Source organism: Physeter macrocephalus, chromosome 20, assembly GCF_002837175.3.
Source record: "Physeter macrocephalus isolate SW-GA chromosome 20, ASM283717v5, whole genome shotgun sequence".
Lineage (NCBI taxonomy): Eukaryota > Metazoa > Chordata > Mammalia > Artiodactyla > Physeteridae > Physeter > Physeter macrocephalus.
In genome coordinates, this window is record NC_041233.1 from 68,790,283 (window position 1) to 68,813,214 (window position 22,932).

Below are 22,932 nucleotides of genomic sequence, written 5' to 3' on the forward strand. Positions count from 1 at the left end.
CGGTGGTTGCGTGTCCGCCTGCCGATGCAGGGGAACTGGGTTCGCGCCCCGGTCTGGGAGGATCCCGCATGCCGCGCAGTGGCTGGGCCCGTGAGCCACGGCCACTGAGCCTGCGCGTCCGGAGCCTGTGCTCCGCGACGGGAGAGGCCACAGCAGTGAGAGGCCTGCGTAACACACACACACACAAAAAGTAAAATAAAAAAATGGGCAGAAGTCCTGAACAGACATTTTTCCAAAGAAGACCTACAGATGGCTCATAGGTGCATGAAAAAATGCTCAATATCACTAATTATTAGAGAAATGCGAATCAAAACCACCACAAGATACCACCTCACACCTGTCAGAATGGCTGTCTTCAAAGGCCTATAAATAACAAATGTTGGCGAGGATGTGGAGAAAAGGGGACCCTTGTGCACTGTTGGTGGGAATGTAAACTGGTGCGGCCACTATGGAAAACAGTACGGAGGTTCCTCAAAACAGTAAAATAGAACTACCATCTGATCCAGCAATTCCACTGCTTGGTATATATCCAGAAGAAGCAAAAGCACTAGTTTGGAAAGCTATACACACCTCAGTGTTCATAGCAGCACTATTTACAGTAGCCAAGATAGGGAAGCAACCCTAGTGTCCAACAGATGAATGGATAAAGAAGATGTATGTATGTATTATATATGTATGTGTGTATACGCACACGCACACACACACAGAATATTACTCAACCATAAAAAAGGATGGAATTCTGCCATTTGCAGCAATATAGATGAACCTAGAGAATATTATGCTTAGTGAAGTAAGTCAGACAGAGAAAGACAAATACTGCATGATACCACTTGTATGTGGAATCTAAAAAATAATATAAACAAATGAATATAGCAAAACAAACAGATTCACAGATATAGAGAACTAGTGGCTACCAGTGGGGAGAGGGTAGGCGGGAAGGGCAAGATAGGGGTATTGGGATTAAGAGATACAAGCTGCTATGTGTAAAAGAGATACAAAACTGCTATGTTGATAAGCAACAAGGATATATTGTACAGCACAGGGAATTACAGCCATTATTTTGTAATAAATTTTTTTGTTGTTGTCGTTGTTGTACGCGGGCCTCTCGCTGTCGCGGCCTCTCCCGTTGCGGAGCACAGGCTCCGGACGCGCAGGCTCAGCGGCCACGGCTCACGGGCCCAGCCGCTCCGCGGCGTGTGGGATCCTCCCGGACCGGGGCGCGAACCCGCGTCCCCTGCATCGGCAGGCGGACTCTCAACCACTGCGCCACCAGGGAAGCCCTGTAATAACTTTTAATGGCATATAATCTATAAAAATACTGACTCACTGTGCTGTAAACCTGAAACTAATATGCAAATCAGCTATACTTCAATTTTTTAAAAAGGCCAATGGTGTTGCTGCTCCCTATCCCACCGCCACACCCCGCACCCCTGGCATTGACCAGGGTGGTTAACCAGCTGTTTTATCTAGACAAGTCCCCAAGCCAGGCAGACGGCACCACCCCACTATACAAAATATGACCTTGTTGCGCCTCAGTTTCTGCACTGATGGCCCTGAGGGTGACTTGGAGTCCGTTCCTCTTAGGGCCCATCTAACGATCTCTGGCGTGGAGGCATTGAGGTTTGGCAGGAAGAGGATGGGCAGCCCCAGGCTGCAGCCCAGCCGGCGTCCTTACCACAGCCGTCAGCTCCGACACCTCCACATCATCATACAGCAGCTCCTGGTGATCCTGGCTGGGCAGGCCGTCAATGTAAGTGTTTGGCTCTGAGAACTTTCTCTGCATCAGTCTGGAAGACATGGCGAAAGAAGATTCAGGACAGGGTGGTAAAAGCCACCAGTCTCAAAGGATTCATAACAATGAGAGGTGCAGAGAAATCTGTGGGCTGTGCAGGAGGCCTGGGGACTAGCTCTGACCTCATTTTAAAACAAATTCATTTATTTAGGGGTATCCCCTCCCTCTCTCCCCAGGGCCTTCTTACTAGAACTCCTGGTTCCAAATTTCTCTTCCCGAAAAACAAACTTCCCTCGCCCCATACCCCTCCTCTTGGAATCCTTTTGCCATCTTCTCGCCCTGATTTCTCCTTTTCAGGATCTCCTTCCGACAACAACAAAATCCTTTCTCGCTTCATCTTCACAATACACTTGGCCAGGACAGACCAGATGCCTTCCCCATTTTGGCTCAGCCGGCTTCTACCCATGCTACTTCTACCCCCCAACCCAGGACCACTTCTCCCCGAGTCCCAGTTTGCTCATCTAGGAAGAAGTACCACCCCCGCCCTGCTTATTCTGGGGTGTGCTGGGACCCAGCGATGGAGCCATGGGAAAGTGCTGCCTTCACAGTAAGGAAAGCAGAAGGGCAGGAAAGGCGCCAACTCTGCCTTCAAGAGCTGGATAGCGTCTTATGAGAGCCAGGGATGCTGTGGCTGCCCCCGGGCCAGAGGCCTGGCTCAGCTCTTTGCTGGGCCTCCTGCAGGGCTGCTCCCTGGCCCTGGCCTGCCTGCTGCTGGGTAGAACAGGGCCCACCCTGAGTTCCCAGCTGCCACCCTGCTCGACTGACCACCAGAGGCCAGCCTGGGCCTCAGTCTAGAAGCATGGCTGGGAGTGGGAGGGTGCAAAGCAGGAGGCCCCTTAATACTCACAGCAGAGAGGTTTTGGCGGCGCTTACGATACAGGAAACCCTATCGGCATCCACATAGTCGTAAGTGAATTCTTCTGGGTCTGTCTTGGAGCCTGACTCAGAGAGCAGGAGGCCTAGCCAGTGGCCCATTTCCTCGGAAGACTTGGCCTGGGAGGAGGCCGAGAGGGACATGAGCAGGGCTGGAGTGTGCTGCCTGGTGCCCCACCCCTGCCCTGATGCCCACCCCGGGCAAGGCCTCTGAGAGCCCTGGGGGCGTGCTTTTCATTTTCACTAGCATATCCCACCCCCCAGGGACCCCAAATGATATTTCCTGCCACTAGTGACACCCTGGTGCCACCTCAATGATGCTGTGGACATTTGTCCTAAGTATCACATGTGATGTTTATAAACATGTATTTCTGGAAGGCTAATGGACCGGGAGAGGACTGTTAAAATGTATGTATTTTAGGTCGACACCTCTATTTGATGAATGATCACATTTCAGTTTACAACCCTAATCCATTTATACAAGACTACCTGGATCCCTAAGAAATAACAAGATTCAAATTTATTTTTGTTTGTGGTGTCAATAGTCAAGATGTCTTATACACGTTACACCAGGTCAGCTGGCCCTGACAAATTGTGAACTAAATTCCAGTGAAGTTGGTGCCTGATTTTCTCCAGGGGACAATGCATTCTAATCAAATATGTATTACATTGAGTATTTCTATTAAAATGCCAACAGGGTTTCTGGGCTTTATAATGAGAAAGAACTGGAAATTCTACAAATACTACAGGTTTACTTTCATGAAGAAAAACAGTCACCATGCTGGCATTACACAACACAGCTCTGCCACCTTATTGCTCTTTTCTCGCGATCAGAGGGGCAGCTAAAAGTGCAGTTTGACATTTAGCTGGTTTCCTTTCCCCACTCAGTACAGCTGTTCACGGGCTGCCTCTAGCTCCTGCTACCACCATCCCTGCCCTGGGCGATGGTAACAGCTTCCTGACGGGTCTCATTTTATCCCTTCCTGTCTGTCTTTCCTCCATCTCCCACCCAGCCGCTGGAGGAAGAATCTTGGAATCCAAATCTGAACACGCCACCCTCCCTTGAAACCCTTTAGGGTCTCCCACCGCTCTTAGGATCAGCCCCCGCTTCCCTCCCCACCCTGTCCCACGGGCTCTCCCTACGCCAGCCCCCATCCGCCCAGCACGCAAACTTTCCTACCTGTTCATAGCGCCTGCCCCACTGCTGAGTGATTACTAAGTAATCAGTTGGGCAACCACTGAATAATCTCTCACTCTCGTACTAGCATGTAAGTTCCACGACAGGGAGTCTGTCTTGTTCACCCTACCACTGTGCTGAATAGGTATCTGTCAACAGGATGGATGGATGCAGGAATGAAGACAAGCTTGTCCCTGGGAAGCAATTGGGATGTGGATCTTTTAGCCACCAGAGGGCAGTATTGGAGCAAAATCTGGATGAGGACCTCCGGATACAGGACTAGATGGACAGGGGTGAACTGGGGTGTGTGCTTAAGTGCCTGTAAAGCCCTCTGGCTCAGGCCTGCCCGGCTCATTGCAAGGCATTAGGTCACCTCTTATTTTTGTAAACGTAACGTAACATCGAACAGAGAATGGGGAGTGGGAATAATGTAACTGTGTCACAAACTTTATTATTCCCCCCAACAGTCAGCATTTTTATGTACTGGCCCCCATCTGGTGATACACAAACGAGATCACAAACCCGCCTTGAGTCCCCGGAAAGTTTTTCCAGCAGCTCAGGGAGTTATAAATACTCCTCCTGCCCTAAGTGCAGGAAATAGCTCATTGCCCCGTTCCTATAACACAACCACCCTGAGGTCAGAAAGGGAATGGAAATTTTTTAAAAATGCAAACAATCTCAGGCAAAGGAAGTAAAAATAAAGGGTGGCTAAGTTGACTCTCCCATTGTAGGACTGCGGTCCTCAGGACCTGCGGCAGACAGCCGTGACCACGACCTCTGCCCTGGCCGTGCCTTCCCAAACGCCCACCCAGCCAAAGGGCCAGCGGTACCTCGAGCTTGGCCAGGCCCTCGCCATCGTGGAGGATGCGGAAGGAGTAGAGGTGGTCAGGGCTCGGGTCCGGCACCACCTCACAGCCCACCAGGCTGAGGGGCTGCTGGGCCGCCTTGCTGCGGTTCCGGTCCTGGTAGAAGTACAGGTGACTGTCCCTGACGGAGCACCAGCGCGACTTCCACTGGCCGTTCACCAGCACGTTCAGGTAACCTGCGGGGGCGGGGGACGCGGCTTCAGGGCGGGTGGGTGGCTGAGGGCCGCCCTTGCCCCCGGACCCCTGGAGAGGCTCCTCCAGATCTCAGCTCCAAGGCTTGCCATGCTTTGCCCGAGAGACTTTCTTGCCTCGTAGAGGCTGTGAATTCTCCTTTGTGTTAGCTGCTAGATCCTTTGAAGGTGGGCAGCGCCGTGCTACTGGGTTTTGCAAAAGGCCTGTCCGGAGGAAAGTGAGTCGTGCCTTGGCCTAGACCAGGCAGAGTGTGCGTGTGTATGCATCTGTGTGTGTGTGTGCGTCCATGTCTGTGTGCGTGCGTGTATGCGTCCGTGTGTGTGCGCGTGTGTGCGCATGCGTGTGCGTCTGTGTGCGCGCGCATGTGCGTTTGTGTATGTGTACGTGTGTGCGTGCGTCTGCGTACATGTGCGCACGTCTGTGTGCGCGCGCATGTGCGCGTGTGTACGTGTACGTGTGCGTGCGTGCGCGTGAGTGTGTGCATCTGTGTGTGTGTGCGCGTGCGTGTGCGCGTGCAGGACCGATGCTGGCACCCCCACCCTGGCCTCCTTGTCTCCCGGCTCCACGCCCCTTCCCTGCAGCAGCCCTCCCCCCGCCCCTGCCGGCCCAGGCCACCTGCAGGAAGCTCGCCCCAGCCAGGGTGTCCTGGCCGCAGGTGCCATCCCCTCACCTCCACAGCCTTAGTTCCCTCAGCTCCCCTGACACCTTGCCATCCCCGGTCACTGGGTGTCAGCCTGCAAAGGCCTCCTCCCCTCGGCCAGCTCCTCCACGTCCTCCCAGAGGTGGCTGGCCCTCCTGGGTCCTGCCCTCCCTGCTCTGTTGGCCTTCAGAACACTTGAGTCCTGGAACAGCGACATTCTCTGCTTCCATGTCAGCCTCCCAACTGGACACAGAGCTTGTCAAGGGCAGGAACTTGCCACGTTCGTCTCCAGCGCCTGGGTCCGTGCCCCTTGGCTCCTCCACCAGGGAGCCCTTCTTTCTCCGCCGGCACACAGGGGCTGCCAGTGCTGGGGTGCACCCATCACGTAGGCCTTTCTTGTTTTTAAATGGTTGCATGTGTTGGGTTCAGCTTCCTCCCCAACTTAGGTGAATATTTACGGAGCTGACACCGTGCGCCAAGCACAGCCTTGTCCCTGGGGCTGGAAAGATCAGTAAACATCCAGTCTTCAGGCTCCTCTGCCTGCCCCACACACCATGGGTTGACATCTCCGTGCTGCTCACCTTCCCACAGGCATTGGCTTACAAAGCGGACACTTTCTCCATCCTAAGGGACCAGCAGCTGCTCTGAACCTTAGCCAGGAAGAACTAGGCCCATGCAACAGGGTCAAAGTACACGGCCACCTTCGCACCCAGTCCAGTGCTGGACACTCAGTGGGGATCGTGAATTTCTTAGGGCCACGAGACCATCACATCACAGTAGCAAAGTGGAAGAATGTGAGCCCAGGACCTAGGAACTCTGGCTCATTCAGGCAGGCGCCCCACTCGCCCATCACAATTCTCTGGACCAAAGAGAGGCGGGGAGCTCAGACACCGAGTCCTGGGAAGGAGAGCATCTATGTTCTCTCTGGCCCTTCCCCAGCCACAGGGGACAGGAGCATGCTTCCCTGCTGAGTAACTGCCAGCAAGAACCCAGCCACATCTCCCAAAGTGACTCACTGGGACCAGGATCCCAGGCCCAACACCATGCCCTCTGAGGCCACAGGGGCTGGCAGAGCTGGGCCGTTACCTGGCACCCTGGCCAGAGAACCCGGAGGCTCCAAAGGTAGGGCCCTGTCTGCTGCTGCCTTCCTGTTCCTCCAGCTCACCCTGCCAGCCGCAAAACACAGAGGTGAACTGGGACTCAGGAAAAGAGCCCAGGGCTGGTACACGGGTTCCATGAGGAGGAGGAAAAGGCCCAAAGATGGACAATAGTGGCCTTCAGGCTCCGGGGGGTAAGTATAGCAATGAGCTTTGAGTTGGAAGCCAGGATGTTTTCTGGGAAAGGTCTCTCTCTGTCTCTCTCTCCTGTCATCAGTTTCCTCAAGGCCGAGTAAGGACAGCAGAGATGACCTGGAGGGCCTCCCAGCACCCACACTTTCCCTCTGTACCAGCGACACGGGCTTTTGTCATCCCCTTAACGGGTCTTACCAGCGCCCTCTCAGAGTCTTTGCTCCTGCCCACGGGGGCTATCCCAGCCCGTTTAGCTCCCACCCGGCCTTGGCGGCTCAGGTCCAGGAAGCCATCCATCTCTGTCTACAGAGTAACAACGGTTATTTCTGTCCCCGAGTCCTTGTAGCTACTAAGATGGCACAGTGTGTGGTTACGGGTATAAGGGCATCATCTCTGTTGAGCTGTAAGCTGTCAGGACTGTGTCCTCCACCTGCTTGGGCCCCTTTCCCTAACACCGTGCCTACCGTGCTCCATACACATTGATCAAATGAACATATAACTTTAAAGACTGTTAGGAGGACAGCCATCAATTACCCTTCACTTCCGCACAGTGCAGCAAGAGGGTCTGGTGAGTCATAAAGAGCTACCTGCCGCGAAGATCAGCAGAAACCGTGGACCGTGGGCTCACTCGCTCAAGAGGTGCTAGAGCAAAACCCCAAATCCCTGCCCTGGCTGCCTGAGCTGCCTTCCTGGAGACGGGCTGCGGCCCAGCGGGGGAGCCTGCCCTCTGGCCCAGGAGGCAGCTGTTGAATCTTACTGGATGTCTCGAGGGACCTTTCCGGAGGCTCCAGCGAGGTAGATTTCTTCCTGCCCAGGTTCATTAGGTTGCTCAGTTTGAGGCCAGCAGAACATTTCTTCTTGACTGTCAAGGTGAGAGAAAAAACACACAACCTACCGATGTGCCCTCATGGAAGACGGAAAAATTAGCAGACCTGTCCCTGTCCTGTCTGTCCCTCCCTGTGCGTGCACGCACACACACACACACACACACACGCACACACAGGTCTGTGCCCCAAACTCAATCCACAGGCCAGTCAGGTGTCTCTAGAGGCACACCAACCTCTCTTACAGAACATGTCAGCACTGGAGAATCTTTACAGACTGAATTGGCTCAGAGAGATCTGAACTAGGGTTAGCAAATGAGATGAAAGAATATTCTACCTCCAGCAATTCATGAAACGTAACTTCAGTTTGGTCCTCTCTCCCTTTTTCCGGGATCTATCAGCTGTATATTTCTAAGCAGTTTAGAAACGGGAGGCATGCTGGAATGAGCTGTTAAAACTTGGTAGGGTTGAGCCAGACAGCCAAGCCTCACAGCCCGGGATACCACCCCTCCCAACCCTAGGCCGAGAGCCAGAGCATTTGTACCATCTTTGGTCTCTGGGACCTCAGGGTGGCCATCTATGGAGCTTCCATACTCCGAGGCTGACAGGTACTGCTCAGTTGAGCCAGACAGCCGAGCCTCACAGCCCGGGATACCACCCCTCCCAACCCTAGGCCGAGAGCCAGAGCATTTGTACCATCTTTGGTCTCTGGGACCTCAGGGTGGCCATCTATGGAGCTTCCATACTCCGAGGCTGACAGGTACTTCTCAGTTATATCTGGCTGTGGAAGAGAGAGAGACAAGTGGGTGATCTTGTCTGGGAATGGTTACCTAGGAGACCACAATTTAAGGGAAAATAATAGATGACTCTCGGGTGTAGGCTAGGGGTCACCTTGGAGTCCAAGTCAGCGGTGGGACATGGCCAGGCTTCCCTGGGGCTCCCTAAAGGACCTGCCTTTGCCTTCCCTTCTGAGGTTCCCCACCCCATCCAAGAGCATCATTCCCTTCTTCAGGCCACCACATATCCTTGGTCAGGAGTTCTCAAGATGACTGCTGCACTTGGTGTGACAGAGGCTCCGCAGCCAGTGGGCAGGGCAGGTAGCCAGCCCCAGGGCGCATGAGAAGTCAGCATTGCAGCTGAAGCTATCAGGCTGGGACCCACCCATACCAGGACGTCTTTTGAGAACTGACTGTACTACCAACACGGCAGGCTTTGGAGGAGGGCTGGCTTGTCCTCACAGGGTCAGACCACGATTCGAATCCCGCCTGGAGCATTCTCTAGTGCGGCAGGGCCTCTGAACCCCACCCTGCATGTGTATAAAATAGGGATAACACCCCCGTCTGCATTCTCAGGGCTGTTGGGGGACTAGAGACAGTCCCTAGAGTAGACACTCAGAAGATTCCAATCAGGCTTCTTCTAGAACCACTGACTCCAGACCTCTGGAAAACAAGCCCAGCGACTGCCAACCAACAAGGCCTTCGCTGAGGACCAAGGACTGCTGTACCTGGCCAGGGAATCTGTGTGCTGGGTCTTTAGGGAGAGGTCTTGTTTCTCACCCCAATGTGAAGGAATCTCCAAGTTTACTCTGACTTTCGTTTTCTTGTCAGTGACCAAGGAATGAATAAGAACGACAACATCAGCCCTTCTTCCATCACTCCAGAAGGCTGTGGGTGTTCCTCCGTGGGGGTGGCCGGTGCCTTCCCAAAGAGCAGAGGGCCTCCTCCCTGCTCAAGGCCTCTCCCTACCCTCTGCCTTCCTCCCTGCCGGGGGTGGGGACCCCAAGATGAGCCACAGGGACCCTCTGTGCACAGCAGGGTTCCGGGCACCCACCTGGGGACATGGAATGTGACCCCGCAGTGGCAGCCCTCCCCTCAGCCAGCAATCTGTGTGCTGGGTCTTTAGGGAGAGGTCTTGTTTCTCACCCCAATGTGAAGGAATCTCCAAGTTTACTCTGACTTTCGTTTTCTTGTCAGTGACCAAGGAATGAATAAGAACGACAACATCAGCCCTTCTTCCATCACTCCAGAAGGCTGTGGGTGTTCCTCCGTGGGGGTGGCCGGTGCCTTCCCAAAGAGCAGAGGGCCTCCTCCCTGCTCAAGGCCTCTCCCTACCCTCTGCCTTCCTCCCTGCCGGGGGTGGGGACCCCAAGATGAGCCACAGGGACCCTCTGTGCACAGCAGGGTTCCGGGCACCCACCTGGGGACATGGAATGTGACCCCGCAGTGACAGCCCTCCCCTCGGCCAGCACCCAGCCCAACTTTCTCAACTTTGACCCTAAAGCAGGGGTCCCACAGCTCCATGCAAATCAGCAGTAGGGCCCTTTGGCTGGGGTCCACACCCAGACGGTTGCCCCTGAAGATCTACTGGGGACTAAGTGGGAAGGAAGAACCTCGAAAAATAAGTGTCCCTGCCCAAGAACGGAGGCAAAGTGACTTTTGTCCCAATAAGCCTTCCCCCAAGCAAGAAAGTATTGTAGGCTTCTGTCATTCTCATCAGTTTCCCTGCCAAGCTGAAGCTACTGCCCTTAGCCAAGCACTGTACATTTCTTATCACCTGGGCTGAAGTGCGAGAGCAAAGCTCCCCATCTTAACACCTTGAATTTATGGAGACAAACATGGACTTGAACTCTCTTTCAGGCAGGGTAGAGGCTTACTTTCGGACAACTCTGGCGCTGGGCATCTGGGGTGTACTGGCTTCCCTCACAAGCTCCTTCAGAAGGCAGGCCACTCACTTCCTGGATGACCTGAAGGAAGAGGAAGACCCTTCAGGCCTGCACCCATGGCCAGACCAGAGCTGGAGCCCACCTAGCCAGGTGTGGCCTCGGGACCCAGCCGGGGAGGGGGCGTGTTCCTGAGGCCCTGCAGGTGTCTCCTGCAGGCCCCCAGGTGTTCGGTGGCGTGCCAGGGAAGCGGGGTGGGGAGGCTGGGGGCAGGGTTGGCAGCAAAGCCCAAACAGGGCGAGGGCAGCCAGCCCTCAGCTCCTTGAGCCCCCCTCACCCCATCCTGGGCAGGGGCGGCTGTTCACTGCGGGGGTAAAAACCCACCTTTGCCAGATGGCTCTCTGGCTCCTGGGGGCCGTGGGGCTCTCTGTGGAGGGTCTGCGTGCTGCCTGGGACTCCAGCCTGGATGCTGCCTTGGTCCAGGCCAGGCTCCCAGACATGCCTGTCACAGTCCACCCCAGCTCCCCCGGGAAGGAGCCTTTGGACTGGCTGGTGAGGCAAGTGGATTTCAACTAGAGCCCAAGTCCAGGTGGCTGAGGAGGTCGCAGACCTAGCCCTGCGATCCATTTCCCTAAGACGGATCGCCAGCACCGACGGCGCGGCAAGCCCTGCGAACTTGAGGGATCATAGGCGCTTTACCCCCGACCACAGCCACCCCTTTGAAAAGGCTGGGGAGCCAGAACTGCAGGAGCCCCTGGGAGCCCCAGAGCGGAGCAGGCCCACTCCCCCCGCAGCCTGGCGCCTCCCTCACCCTGAGCCACTGCTCGGCTTGGTCCCTGCTCTGCAGGCCCAACACGATCACGTCGGCGTTCATCGGTGTGATCTTCAGCTTGTGCTCCTTCTTCCGCACTAGCTTCTCCTTGTGCACCACGCTGCTGCCCAGCAGGTTCACGTCCAGCTGAGGACTGTGGTCCTTGGAGGACTTGTAACACTGGAAGAGGGGAGAGGCGAGACGCCGCTTGGCCAGGCTCTGCAGAGGAGGGGGCCGCTGGGCAGGGCAGGACCCGCTGAGGGGTGGGCTCTGCACGACAGACCCAAAGGCCGGACACCCCTGGGCAAGCGCGGAACTGTCACCTCCAACAGTGGTAACGCGTGTTCTCGGCGTCAGAGTGACCAGGCAGCTGTCTCTGTCTCCCTCAAGCCTCCTCCTCCCGCTTGCCAGAGATGCCCCAGCCCTGCTTGTCCAAGCTGCTCTAATCCCACGGCAGACCACGCCGGCTCCTAAAATGTGTCCTCTGCAGGCAACTCCCACCTCTCCAGGGTGGAAGGCACTTTTCCCAGTTCTCTGCCTCTCTGCTTCTGTTCCTTGCTCGGCTTCCCCAGTAAGGGGTCCAAAGGGGATGAAGGCCAAGTTTATCATCCGATTCGTTAGGAGATGATGTGTTAGCAGAGAAAGGAAGCGACTCTCTTCCCTACCAGAGAAAATGCATTACCCCTCTGTTTCTCACTTGTAAAATGGAGGTTCTTTACGGGGCTGCTTAACAGGATTACCTGATAAACACCTGCACGCAGCAGGGCCGGTTGTAACCAGCGAAGAAGGGGTGTTTCTAATGACTCCACGGAACTTCACATTGAGACATAAAAACAAATTTTAATTTAAAGTAACAAGAAACGGGGCTGTGGTCAGAGTACTGTCTTCTGATTCCCTTATGGGTCTCCTCTTATAATCAGTCATTCAGAATATTCCAACTTTTGAGAAGATACCAGTGGTTCTCCTGCTGCACGTGAAAGCAGGAGCCACAACGGGGGCTGGGGGCTGGGCGGGTAGCCCTGCCTGGGCAGCAGGCTCCGCCCCAAAAGGACTGCAAGGAAGAAGGGGCCCGCAGACCAGGGGACAGAAAGATCCCCGGAAAAAATATCTGTGGGATGCGATCAGGCGGTCATCACAGACCCCTTTGAAAGCCTGCTGAAAGTACTAGCCCTTCCTGCTTAAGAGAAAGGACGTTCACCCACGCACACAAAGCTCTGCATGTGATTTCGGGCTGGGGAGAAGTAGAAACCCCCTGAGGTAACAGGCTCTAAGCACCTGGCATCAGGGACCACCCGCACCTCCACTCCGGGGAGAGGAGGACACTCACCAGGAGCCTGGTGTCCTTGATCACGCAGAGCTGCTTGGCCCACTGGCCCAGCCACTTCTTGCGCCACAGGAAAGCACAGATGCGGGCGTCGCGCATCAGCTCGATGCTGGCCTCGGGCGAGGGCCACTGGTAGGGGGCCGACTTGCCCTTGCTGCTTTCGTCCTCGTCGTAGGACTCGTACGAGCTGCTCACGGCCTCTCCGTCCTCTGCAAGGAAGAGCCCTCCGTCACAGCTCCAGCGGGCACGGGATGCTCCGAAACAGGCTCTGCTCCTTCGGGAGGGAGGGGAGCAGGCAGGAGCGGCCAGTGGTCCCCAGGCCACCCCGCCCCCTCCGCGCCCTTGGACCGGCCCACAGTCACCAACCACACACCCAGGCAGACTTTCCGGCCCCCAAACCCCCGAGCGAAGCGCCTCGGATGCTGCCTCCGGCCGCAGACACAGGTGACGTAAAACCAGGAGTATCCCTCTTCCTCCTCAAATCCCGTCGCCTCCGACCCCATGGAAACCTCTGACCAGACACGGCCCTCAGACGTCTGCTCTTGAGAGGTCCAGTGCCCCTGCTTGGGGCCTCCATTTCCTCCACTGAAGGATGAAGCAGTGGGGTGAGATCACTTCTAAGGGCCCAGGAGGAGAGGGTCGCCATCTGAGCCCAGAGCTGGGTGAGCCTCCAGCAGCGGCCCACCGGGCCTGCCCTGTCCCTAGTTCTGTCCTGGGAGCAGCAGGAAGCTGTGGCTCCTTGGAAGTAAAAGATGAAACAAAGCACAGCAGGAGCTGGCTCTCCGGGGAAGGCGGCCACCTCGCACTCCTAAAGGCTCCCCTCATGATCGCAGCCCTTCTGGAAAATCGGCTCATCTCCCACAGGCTCTGTTCTCTCCTCCCTCCCCCCACCACAGAACACCTCCCGTCACGGACTTATTCTGTTTAAAAGAATCCCAAAACGCACCAAATTGCACCCGATCCTGTGCCCGCTCCACATGCCTTGGTTTCTGCCTCCACCACCCTGCAAGAATTTCTCTTCCCCAGGCCTCACTGCCCTATTCAAGGCCAACAAAAACTAGGTGCAGAAAAAAATCAGTCAGTCAAACCCCAAAATGCAGGACACGGAGAAAGGAGAACCTCAGGATCTAGGTCCAACCCCTGGCTCAGCACAGGAATCCTGTCTGTCATAACCCTGCCCCAGCCTCTGCTTGAATGCCCCCATCGACGGGGAGCTCATCCCCCCCGATTGCTGGACAATTCCTTCCATTACTGGGCAGCTCTAACAGAAAGTCACATCTACTTCCCTGTGACTTCTACAGACACGTTCTGTCCCCTTGAGTCAGAGTGAATGAAACCTCTCTTCTCCACATTACCTCTCAGAAAAGAGACAGCCCATGGGTCCCCCATCTTCTCTTCTCCAGAAGCCTCTTAAACTACCTGCATAACTAGGTTCCTGCAATACTAAGAAAACAGAACCGCATTTGAATTAGAATGAGGCCACGGCCACAGTTACTCTGGCTACAATGCCAATGAAAATGTGTTTTATTTTGCTTTAATATTTCTAAAAATAATACTTTGACTATTTTAATATCAGTCTTCTTGAAAAGCAGTGTGATACTACTCCCCTTCCTGGCTTGATAAAAAAGTTGCATAGTTCACAATTTTATACCTATTACATAAACAAAGATTGAAAATAGTGGTGCTACCCAGTAGGGGACCCTGAACTCTCGTATGGCTGGTGGCAATCTAAATTAACACCAGCCTCTCAGGAAACAACCTGTCAGCCTGTTGTTTCCAGAGCCATAAAAACATTCATACCCTTTGACCCAATAATCCCAGTCCTGGGAGTTTATCCTAAGAAACTAGTTTTTAAAAAAGGAAGGAAGGGGGGAAGGTTACATGCATTAAGATATTCATTCAAGTGCTACTGAATAGGCAGGAGAAGGAGACTCATGAAAGTCTGATTTCATCCAGCGTACCATGCAACCGTAATCAGTGAAAGCTCTGAAGACTAGTCTGCAACTTGAGAAACTCCTTAAGATAAGATGGTAAGTGAGAAAGCACAACGAAAATTATCTATGCAAAGAGAACAGTACTGAAAGGCTCAGAGAGAACTCAAAATAGTTGGTTTGATCTGGTGGTAGGATCAGGGTGATTCTGTAAAAAATGTCCCCCTTGTCAGCACTGTATTAGCTGCACAATAAATGAAATAAGAATGATGTAGTCATTGGGATAGCTCTTTCAGTGATAAAGATTGATAAGCGAGGCTACAGAGTTTAGTGTGAAGAAGCTGGCCGAATCCCCCCCCACTCCTCCCCGCCCCCGGCTGTTTTGTGCTTCTGGGGTTGCCCCACATGTTCCATGGAGAATTCTAACATCTGCCCCTCTGCCTCCAAGGGTGATGGGGATGCTACCTGGAATAGCTTGGAGGAAATCGAGGGCAAATGTACTGACCATTTTATTTATCTCTAAGAGTGATCCTGGCCCAACCATAAATGTAGGGTATTCTTAAACAGGTACTTGGCTTCTAGAGGTCGCAGGATGAACAGGAGTGAAGGGCAGGATGCTCAGATAATTCCACACCCTTTTTTGCTGTCCCCAGGTGGAGACTGCACCCACTGTGTCCTGTGGCATGTCCTCGGGAACAGAGGGCAGGACAGCCGTGCCACGCTCTGCGTCCTCTAGCCATCTGTTCGGATGCTACAGGCAGGGGTCTGCAGAGGGACAGCACACGGCGTGCGCATGCAGGACCCATGCAAGAGGATGGGAAGAGGGCGGCAGCCACCATTGGGGCGTGCACCCCGCCTCAGAGAGGGCCAGGCAGCAGACACGGGATCACCGGCATTCCCGCTCTGGGACAAGCAGTACCCAAGGTGATCGTGGCGTAAACTACTCCATCAGGCACGTGCACCCATCTGGGGACTCCACTGGGGGGATATCTGCCAGAATGATCTGTGTGGTATCCAGAAGAACAGACAAAGGCAAGAGGAAGAGAGATAAGATGAAGAGAGCGGCAGACCCAAATGCACAGGCACGAAGAGATGTGGCGACGCGGCTGCCCTCCCACCAGAAGTTAGTGCGTTCCCATCGGAGATGTGGGCTTGTCAGGTGTACCCCAGCCTGGCCAAGGACATCATTTCCCAGCCCCTTCCTATCCAGAGATGTGACTTCCTGCCACCCATGGAATGTGGGTAGAAGCACTGGGTGTCACTCTGGCTGGTGCCTTTAAGGAGCACATAGAGGTTCTCCACCCTTTCTTTGTGGTGGATTCTGTGGCCTCAGAAGGTGACCGAGCCCACGCTGGACGGGGCCTGCTGACCGGTAACGCCCAGCTGAACTATTCCGTGAGTGAGAATCAGATTTGCATTGGGTTACTCTAAGCTGCAAGAGGGGTCGTTTGTTACAGCAGCTGCCGTTACTGATGTCTTCTGTCTCTAGCAGGAGACACCAGCAATGCAGGAGCTCTACCTAATAGCTCCTGCACGGGCCGGCAGGGCACTTAGTAAACTTGTTCAGAGAGAGGACCTGACCCAGGGAAGCAGGGAGCGGACTGCTGATAAAGCAGGAGGCCAAGCAACTGGTCTTTTTCAGGAAGTCAGCAAAATCGCTGTTGGCCAAAGAAGTAGAGCAAGGGGCGGGAGTCGAGTGGTCATTTCTGCTGTTGTGACCTGTGCGTCCCACTGGTCAAACAGGTGTGGGGGACAGCAGGCAGGAACCAAGGGCAGGCCGGCTTATGATGCAGGGGAAGCCCCCTCTTCGTGGTAAGTATGACCAGCTCCCCACAAGTCATCCTCTGTCCTCGGGCTGGCAGGAGACAAAAGGCAACTGGGCTTCTCCCCACCCTCCTTGCTGACCTTGTGCTGACCCCCCGGGTTCTGGATAAAACCAATATGAACTCCCAGTCGAGAGACCAACACCAGGATCCTTCTGACTGCTTGTTTGTGTCGAGATGAAGTGTCTGCCACACCAACAGGCCCCCGGGAGCGTCTGGGAGGCAGGCCCCGGCTGGCACGGGCCACACCCCAGAGAGACAGGCTTCAGACACATGGAGGTGCTCCCAGGGGTGAGTCACTGCTCCCACCTTCCAGACGCACCCAGACAGCCCCACCGCGCTCTCAGCTCCAGTGTGAAATCACGGTCCGGCCGGTGACTTGGCAACACCTCACAAGCTAAGTGACGTCTGTCCACAAAGCCAGCCTCTTAGAATAAAATTCCTTCGGGCCAAAGAAGCCCTCACCTCCCACACAGTTCCCGGGACCGCAGACAGTAGGTAAAGTGTGAAGAAAGAGGACAAGAATCCCATGTGGCTCCAAGTGACTGGTCCCATCTCATCCCAGGGCCAGTTCTTTGTGACACCAACAAGGTCCCCCTTCGGCCAAGTTCATTCCCACCACCAGGGATCCTTACCGCTGACATTTGCAAGTTGCCTTTATGCTTTCAAAGACCTTTCACTTACAAAGGAAGGAAAGAGAAGCAGGGAAGAAAGGGAGAGTGGGGGGACCAGAGTCCAGCGAGCTGGGAGAATGGGGTCACAACCATCTCTTTCTTCCAGAACCTTCAAGGCCTTTCTGTGTTATAGAATCCCCACAAAGAGAGCATTTCTGATCCAACCTCATCAGGCTGAGAACCACTGGCTGAGGACAGATGACTCCAGCGTGAGCCCTGCCCCCATAGCAAAGGCCATCTACCTAAGTTAGGTCAGCCACAAACAACCCTCCCCTCCAAAGGCTGGAGAAGAGTCTATTCAGAGAAAAGCCAAAGTCTTACCAAGGCCTACAGCTGCTTTCTGTGTCCCCATCTCCCATCTGCCTCCCCCAACCCCACCTGCTCCTGCGACAATGGCCTCCAAACATGCCAAGGGCTCTCCTGCCTCAGGGCCTTTGCACGTACTGTGCTCTCTGTTTAGAAAGTTCTTCCTGCAGGTATCAGCCCCACCCAGTTCCCACTTCATTTGGGAATCTGCTCAAGGTCATGCTATCAGAGAGGCCCTCCCTAATCTAAAATAAAATCCCTCTCCTGCCCCAGCCCAGCCCCTGCAGCTTTCCATCCTGACAAGTTATCACCACCTGACACATCCTGTGTTTATTTGCTGTCTGTCTTCCCTCGCAGAATCTAAGTGCCGTGATCACTGAACCCCACTGAATCCTGCGTGCTGCTGAGCTCCTGACTCCTAGAAACATGCTGGGTACCTGGTGGGAGCCCAGTGACTATTAGTCCAGTGAAAGAACCTGGAAACTGGGCTCTGGCTCAGCCTGCCCACATTTCCATTGCTTACGGGGCCTTGTGCCTCTCGGCCAACACACCTCTTCTTTGTCACATTTCTGTGCTGGATCCAGCAACACCCAGGCAGGATCACAGAAAGCATCAGACACAGTAAACCAGCTCCTTGTGGACCACCCCGAGCCCCTCCTTGCAGGTGTAGGTCTGTAGGTCTCAGCTCCCCAGCAGACCAGAGGCCAAATGCTCTGTGGCCAGTTCTCAATTCGGTCCACGCCCTCTAGTAAGAGCCGCCCAGGCTGCCCTGTGTTTCTAGCCAGGGTAAGCGTGCCAGTCACCACCAGAGGAGTTGGCACTGGCATCCGTGCAGGAAGTGATTGGACCCTCTCCAAGCCCCGTCCCCAGGATGTACCATTGAGGGATGTGTCATATGGTTCAGCCTCTTCATAGTAACCCTCTGGAGACTCGATCTTTGGGATGGAGAGCTGTTTCCGTTCTGGAATCTGTGGTATGAACAAATAAACATTTTCAGATACGATACACTGGGAACAACTTGGAATTAACCCTTTGGGTGGAAGGAGAGGGAACCAGAAGAAAAAAATGCCCAGCTTGGACGTCAAGCAAGTCAAGAGGGAGAACAGGGATTATCGTGACTCCCATCAGCCACCCCATCCACAGTGTTTGGTTTGCATCGAGCTGGAGGGCTGTGGGCGCATTGCTTAACCTCACCAAGCCTCAGCGTTCCCCCTGCCCCCTGCAAAATGAGGCTCCAATGCTCACCACACACACAGTATCATTGTGTACACATTGTACACAATATCATTGTTATGTCAATATCATTGACATAACACACTTGAAAGGCCAGATGGTGTCAGGCTGTCGTGGTAGCTCTGATGGCTTCTACATAGAATACACTTTCTACAAAGACAAGGGCTGATCAGGGGTACACAGAGGAAAAGGACCAGGCTTCTAACTCCCAAACTTCTCCCATAACAAGTTCAATCATTTGCTCAGCAGATACTGGATGGCTCCCGCGGACTAGCTGAGGGACACATCCAGATGGTCAGGAGTCAGTCCTGAGAAAGTCTTAACTAGGTAGCGAATGCTCACAGCTCCTTATCAAGTGCTTTAATAGACAAGGTCAAAGCTCCATGGGAGCCTGGAGGGTATGATGAACATTTAGGACCAAGGAAGGATGCTCCGAGGACAGGACCACCCAGCATTTCTTACATGGCATGAGGGTGAATGAGCATAATTTGAGAAGAATAAAAAACATAGGCAACTGGGCTCCCCTGGTGGCGCAGTGGTTGAGAGCCCGCCTGCCGATGCAGGGGACACGGGTTCGTGCCCCAGTCCGGGAAGATCCCACATGCCGCAGAGCGGCTGGGCCCGTGAGCTGTGGCCGCTGAGCCTGCGCGTCCGGAGCCTGTGCTCCGCAACGGGAGAGGCCACAACAGTGAGAGGCCCGCGTACCGCAAAAAAACAAAGAACAAAAAACAACAACATCATATGCAACTGTGGAGAAGAACAGACCATGAAAATCGTTCTCTCCTCCATTATTCCATCTGTAAGATGGGCACTAGACTATGAAGGTAATCTCAAAAGCAATAGCAGGGGAGAAAAAGAGGTAAATGGTGGCATGAATATTACTATATATAGGTCATGAACGTGTAAGTGTCCATCCACACAAGTCTCTGATGTCTTTCTGAATCACGAAGTCCCTGAACAGGGCCAAGGGAATATTCATGATGAGAACAGAAATGGCAAAAGCTGAAGTGCATTCCCAGTCCTGGTTTTGAGAAGTCCTTGCGCTGGGTGTTCCACACGAGGGGCAGGCCTGGACCTTCGGGGGGTGCCAAGTGAAGACAGAGGAAGGCTCTTAAGGTAAAGGGGGTGCAGGGAGATCGTAGGAGAGACAGGGCCCTGACCTCGGACGGACCCCTGGGCTGCTGGGGATTCCTTGCCCCTCCAGGAAGAGGGGCAGGAGGTGGGGAAATCTAGAAACCTTTGCCTTGGAAAATGAGATTCTTTGGGGGACCTGTGACAAAGAGAGCTTCCCTAGTCCTGGCCCAGGCGATGGTGGGAGAACAGGCAGCGTAGGCTCACGTCCCCGTGGGGCAGTACTCAGCAGAGACCACAAGGGCGTCGGTTCCCAGCTTCCCCTGGGGGCAGTGATGCTCCTGCAGCTGCTGCACAAAACCAGGCTCCCCAGAGCCAAGTCTGTGGCTTGGCGACTAGGTCTATTTCTATGTGAATATAACTAGGTTTGAATCCAGCCTTTAGGAGTCCACAGCTTCAACCATGGGTATGTGACAGCCTCTCTGGGTCTCACTTTCCCTCTTCATAAAACAGGAATAGTACTGGAGTTGTCTTGAGGATTCAAGGAGACAAAACGTGATGGTGTTTCCACAGGGCCTGGCGCATATCAAGTACGAGGAGGCTGCTGTCATCGTTGTCTGGGGGCCTCCACAAGCCAGGCGCCCTGCAGGAGCCAGGTTACTGGATTGCTGTCTGACAAGCTGAGACAGGTCCACGTGAAGAGGGTCAGCAGAGGCCAGGCCACCACCTGGCTCCCATACCACATCTTTCTAACTCCATCTGGCCCAACACCAAGAGAGCTGACCCAAGTCCCAGAGGCAGGCTCTGAGCAGCCTGCAGCCCCAGCAGGTGTGACACACAGCATGCAGGAAGGAATAGAATAATCTGCTCATTTCCTAAGCAGCCCAGCTGCACTCCGGGCCAGCTGCGGAAGGGCGACGGCTGTGAGCGGTACCTCCGGCCGGGCCCCTCGCCGGGGTGAGGGCCTCGCACACGGTGGACACATCTGGTAGCTGCTAGTGGATGATCCTTCGCCTTTGCTGCCCCTGGCCTGGAGAGACATCTCTGCTCCTCTCGGCCATTCCTGGCCCCTCGGTCAGCCAGAGGAAGGGCTGCCTCTGAGAGCCAGCTTCCTGGGGTCTGAGGGGAAAACGTCTCCTTACCTGGGCCCCGACAAGGTCTCTGCTTTTGGGTCCTGGGGCTCAGGCTTCCTGAGTGGGCTGGGCCTCCAGCTCCAGCCTCCAAGAAGCCCCACTCCCCATCACGGGGTGTGGGAACCCTTGTCTTGGTGAGGGCGTGGGGATCCCATCCGGAGAGAAGCTCTGAGCACCCAAGATCTGGCTCTGGTCTGGATTCCCATGGTTAGAACAGGACAGAAGGGGATTGAACCCTCCTTCGGGAACTCCTGCTGGGTCAGTATCCCCACAGGGGGCCTGCCCTCCCACCTAGGAGTGGAGCACCAGGGGGTGTTTCTTGAGAGTCTCCCAAGCCTCTCACTGTGAAATCATCTGTAAATGGATCTATACAGAGAGACAGATAGGGCAGTGGCAGGAATCTGACCTCCTGGGCTGGGTTCGAATCCTGACACTGGCACATCGAGCTGTGTGACTCTGGACAACTGACTTGACCTCTCTGGGCCTCAGTTCCTTTGCTATAAAATGGGGAGAGTAGAAATACCTGTCACATGGGGTCATTGTAAGGATTAAACTGTGCTCAGCGCTATTAAATAATAAATATTAGTGTTCACTAACCTTCAAAATAAGATATAAAAAATATCAATCAAAGGGAGAAAAGGTGCATGTATGCATGTTTGGTGGGGGAAGAACAGGTGTACTCTGGGAGGATACAGAGGAGGTATTTGGGCATGACCTGGCTTATACCAAGCTCTACCGCCTTAAAGAACAGGACAGCCCCTGTCCTCAAGGCGGCCAGGGCAAAAGATAAGGGCCTGGGTCACGTTAAAGGACAAAACGATTCCAACAATTCAGAAGAGAGTCACATAATTACACAGGCGCAATGGCCTATTATCGGAGGTCAGAGGAGCAAGAGATCCTCAACTCCCGGAATTAAGAATAAAGGAAAGTTACTTTATCATGATGATGATGAAGATGGTGCACATTCAACGAAGATGCAGAAGAGATGTGACTTCGGAACCTGAAATAATGTCCTGAGGGTTCACAGGAAGGGACAGGGAAGAGAGCCACCCTGCTCAGTGTGACTTGCCAGAGATTGGCAAACTGTACCTGTAAAGAGCCCAACAGTCAATACTTAGGCATGTGCAGGCCATTCAGGGGCTCTGATCTCAGCTCTTCTACCCTCTGCTACTGTAGTGCAAAAGCACCCATAAGTAATACACAAATGAATAAGCTTGGCTGAATTCCAGCAGAACGTTATTTACAAAAGCAGGTGGTGCAGGATTTGGTCAGGGGGCTGTACTTGGCCAGTGCTGATTTAGAAGAGACACAGAGCTGAAGACGCGGGGTGGCCCAGGTGACCTGAGGCGTCCCTGCAGTTCTGAGCAACCTGCCCCAGAATGCACTGTGGAAGCTTCCGGGGTGGGGGCTAGCGGATCCAGCCCGAGCTCCCCAGACCAACCATGGTGACGTCCTTCCCTGCCCCCGCAGAGCAGCCTGCAGAAGTCCAGCACCGACGTGTGGTCAGGCCTCAGAGGGGAGGTGGGCGGAGATGGCTGCCCGGGCCAGGAGCACAACGGTGCCCGCAAACATCTGTCTCCTAAAGCGACCGCCGCACCTGGCTGTGCAGACCGTGGCCTGGAAGTGCCACGGCTGCCGGAGTCACTGGCCACACCCACGAGGTTGCTCCAGACCCCTGGCTGCCCCCTCCAGTGTTGGAGGGGCTGAGCCTGGGACAGAGGCCACGCTCCCGGCCTAGCCCTGGGCACTGAGGACCCCAGGCAGGCACCCAGCTTGTGCTACAGCCACCAGAGAGCCCGGGGCCGGGCATGCAAGAGGACAAGCCACCGTGGTGCCCTGAAGCTCCTGGGTCAGGGTGGGAGGGGACACGGCTTTCTCTGGCCGAGGAAGAGAGGTCGCAGGGCCAGCCAGGCTCAGGCTGCCACGCTCCCTCCCGCCCTCCCTCCCTAACTACTTGCTGTTCTGGTTCTTCTCCTCCCTGTGAGAGCCAGAAGACACAGCTGTTCCCCGGCTCCTCCGCCCTGACACCACTCCTCTGGGGGCCCTGGACTAAGTCTTCAGCCAGACTTGACCAGAGAGGAGGCTGGAGGGGAGCAGGCGTGTGTGGGCAGGGCGGACCCCGGGTTCTGCACCGCCCCCTTCCTCACTGCACATCCAGAAGGCCCTGGGGTGGAGGTTGGCGACTAGGACAGAACTAGGAGGGACCTAGGAAAGGTCCTTCTCAGCAGAGAAATTCCACAAGGAAGGAGACTGCCAAGGCCGCTCGCTCTGCCCGAAGTCACCCCACGGCCTGGAGTACGTCCACGGGAACCAT

The 22,932-nt window shown here is 54.7% G+C and overlaps 1 protein-coding gene and 2 long non-coding RNA genes across 5 annotated transcripts in view; 2 read left to right on the forward strand and 1 right to left on the reverse strand.

Annotated features, from left to right (window-relative positions):
- The window catches only part of LOC129391631 (uncharacterized), a 10,711-nt gene extending 1,389 nt beyond the window's left edge, over window positions 1–9,322 (forward strand). The window contains exons 2-5 of one of the 3 annotated variants that reach the window (XR_008616108.1): window positions 1,585–1,750; window positions 4,574–4,879; window positions 6,132–6,831; window positions 9,261–9,322. This is a non-coding gene — a long non-coding RNA (uncharacterized lncRNA). Of the gene's footprint in view, window positions 1–1,584; window positions 1,751–4,573; window positions 4,880–6,131; window positions 7,340–7,380; window positions 7,470–9,260 lie in introns of those variants that run through there. The other 2 variants (XR_008616109.1, XR_008616107.1) reach the window with 2 other exon arrangements.
- Window positions 1–22,932, reverse strand: part of AFAP1L2 (actin filament associated protein 1 like 2) — a 103,880-nt gene that overhangs the window by 8,054 nt on the left and 72,894 nt on the right. Inside the window, exons 5-14 of the mRNA XM_028481589.2 lie at window positions 18,059–18,149; window positions 15,298–15,381; window positions 12,451–12,656; window positions 11,124–11,303; window positions 10,307–10,396; window positions 8,350–8,434; window positions 7,587–7,691; window positions 4,673–4,884; window positions 2,640–2,785; window positions 1,676–1,787 (exon numbers count right to left, since the gene is read on the reverse strand). Of these exons, the coding sequence (XP_028337390.1) occupies window positions 1,676–1,787; window positions 2,640–2,785; window positions 4,673–4,884; window positions 7,587–7,691; window positions 8,350–8,434; window positions 10,307–10,396; window positions 11,124–11,303; window positions 12,451–12,656; window positions 15,298–15,381; window positions 18,059–18,149 (1,311 nt within the window). The remainder of the gene's footprint in view (window positions 1–1,675; window positions 1,788–2,639; window positions 2,786–4,672; window positions 4,885–7,586; window positions 7,692–8,349; window positions 8,435–10,306; window positions 10,397–11,123; window positions 11,304–12,450; window positions 12,657–15,297; window positions 15,382–18,058; window positions 18,150–22,932) is intronic.
- Window positions 12,651–17,636, forward strand: LOC114484554 (uncharacterized). Its single transcript, XR_008616106.1, has 3 exons — window positions 12,651–14,477; window positions 15,032–15,773; window positions 16,122–17,636. It is a non-coding gene; the product is annotated as an uncharacterized lncRNA (long non-coding RNA).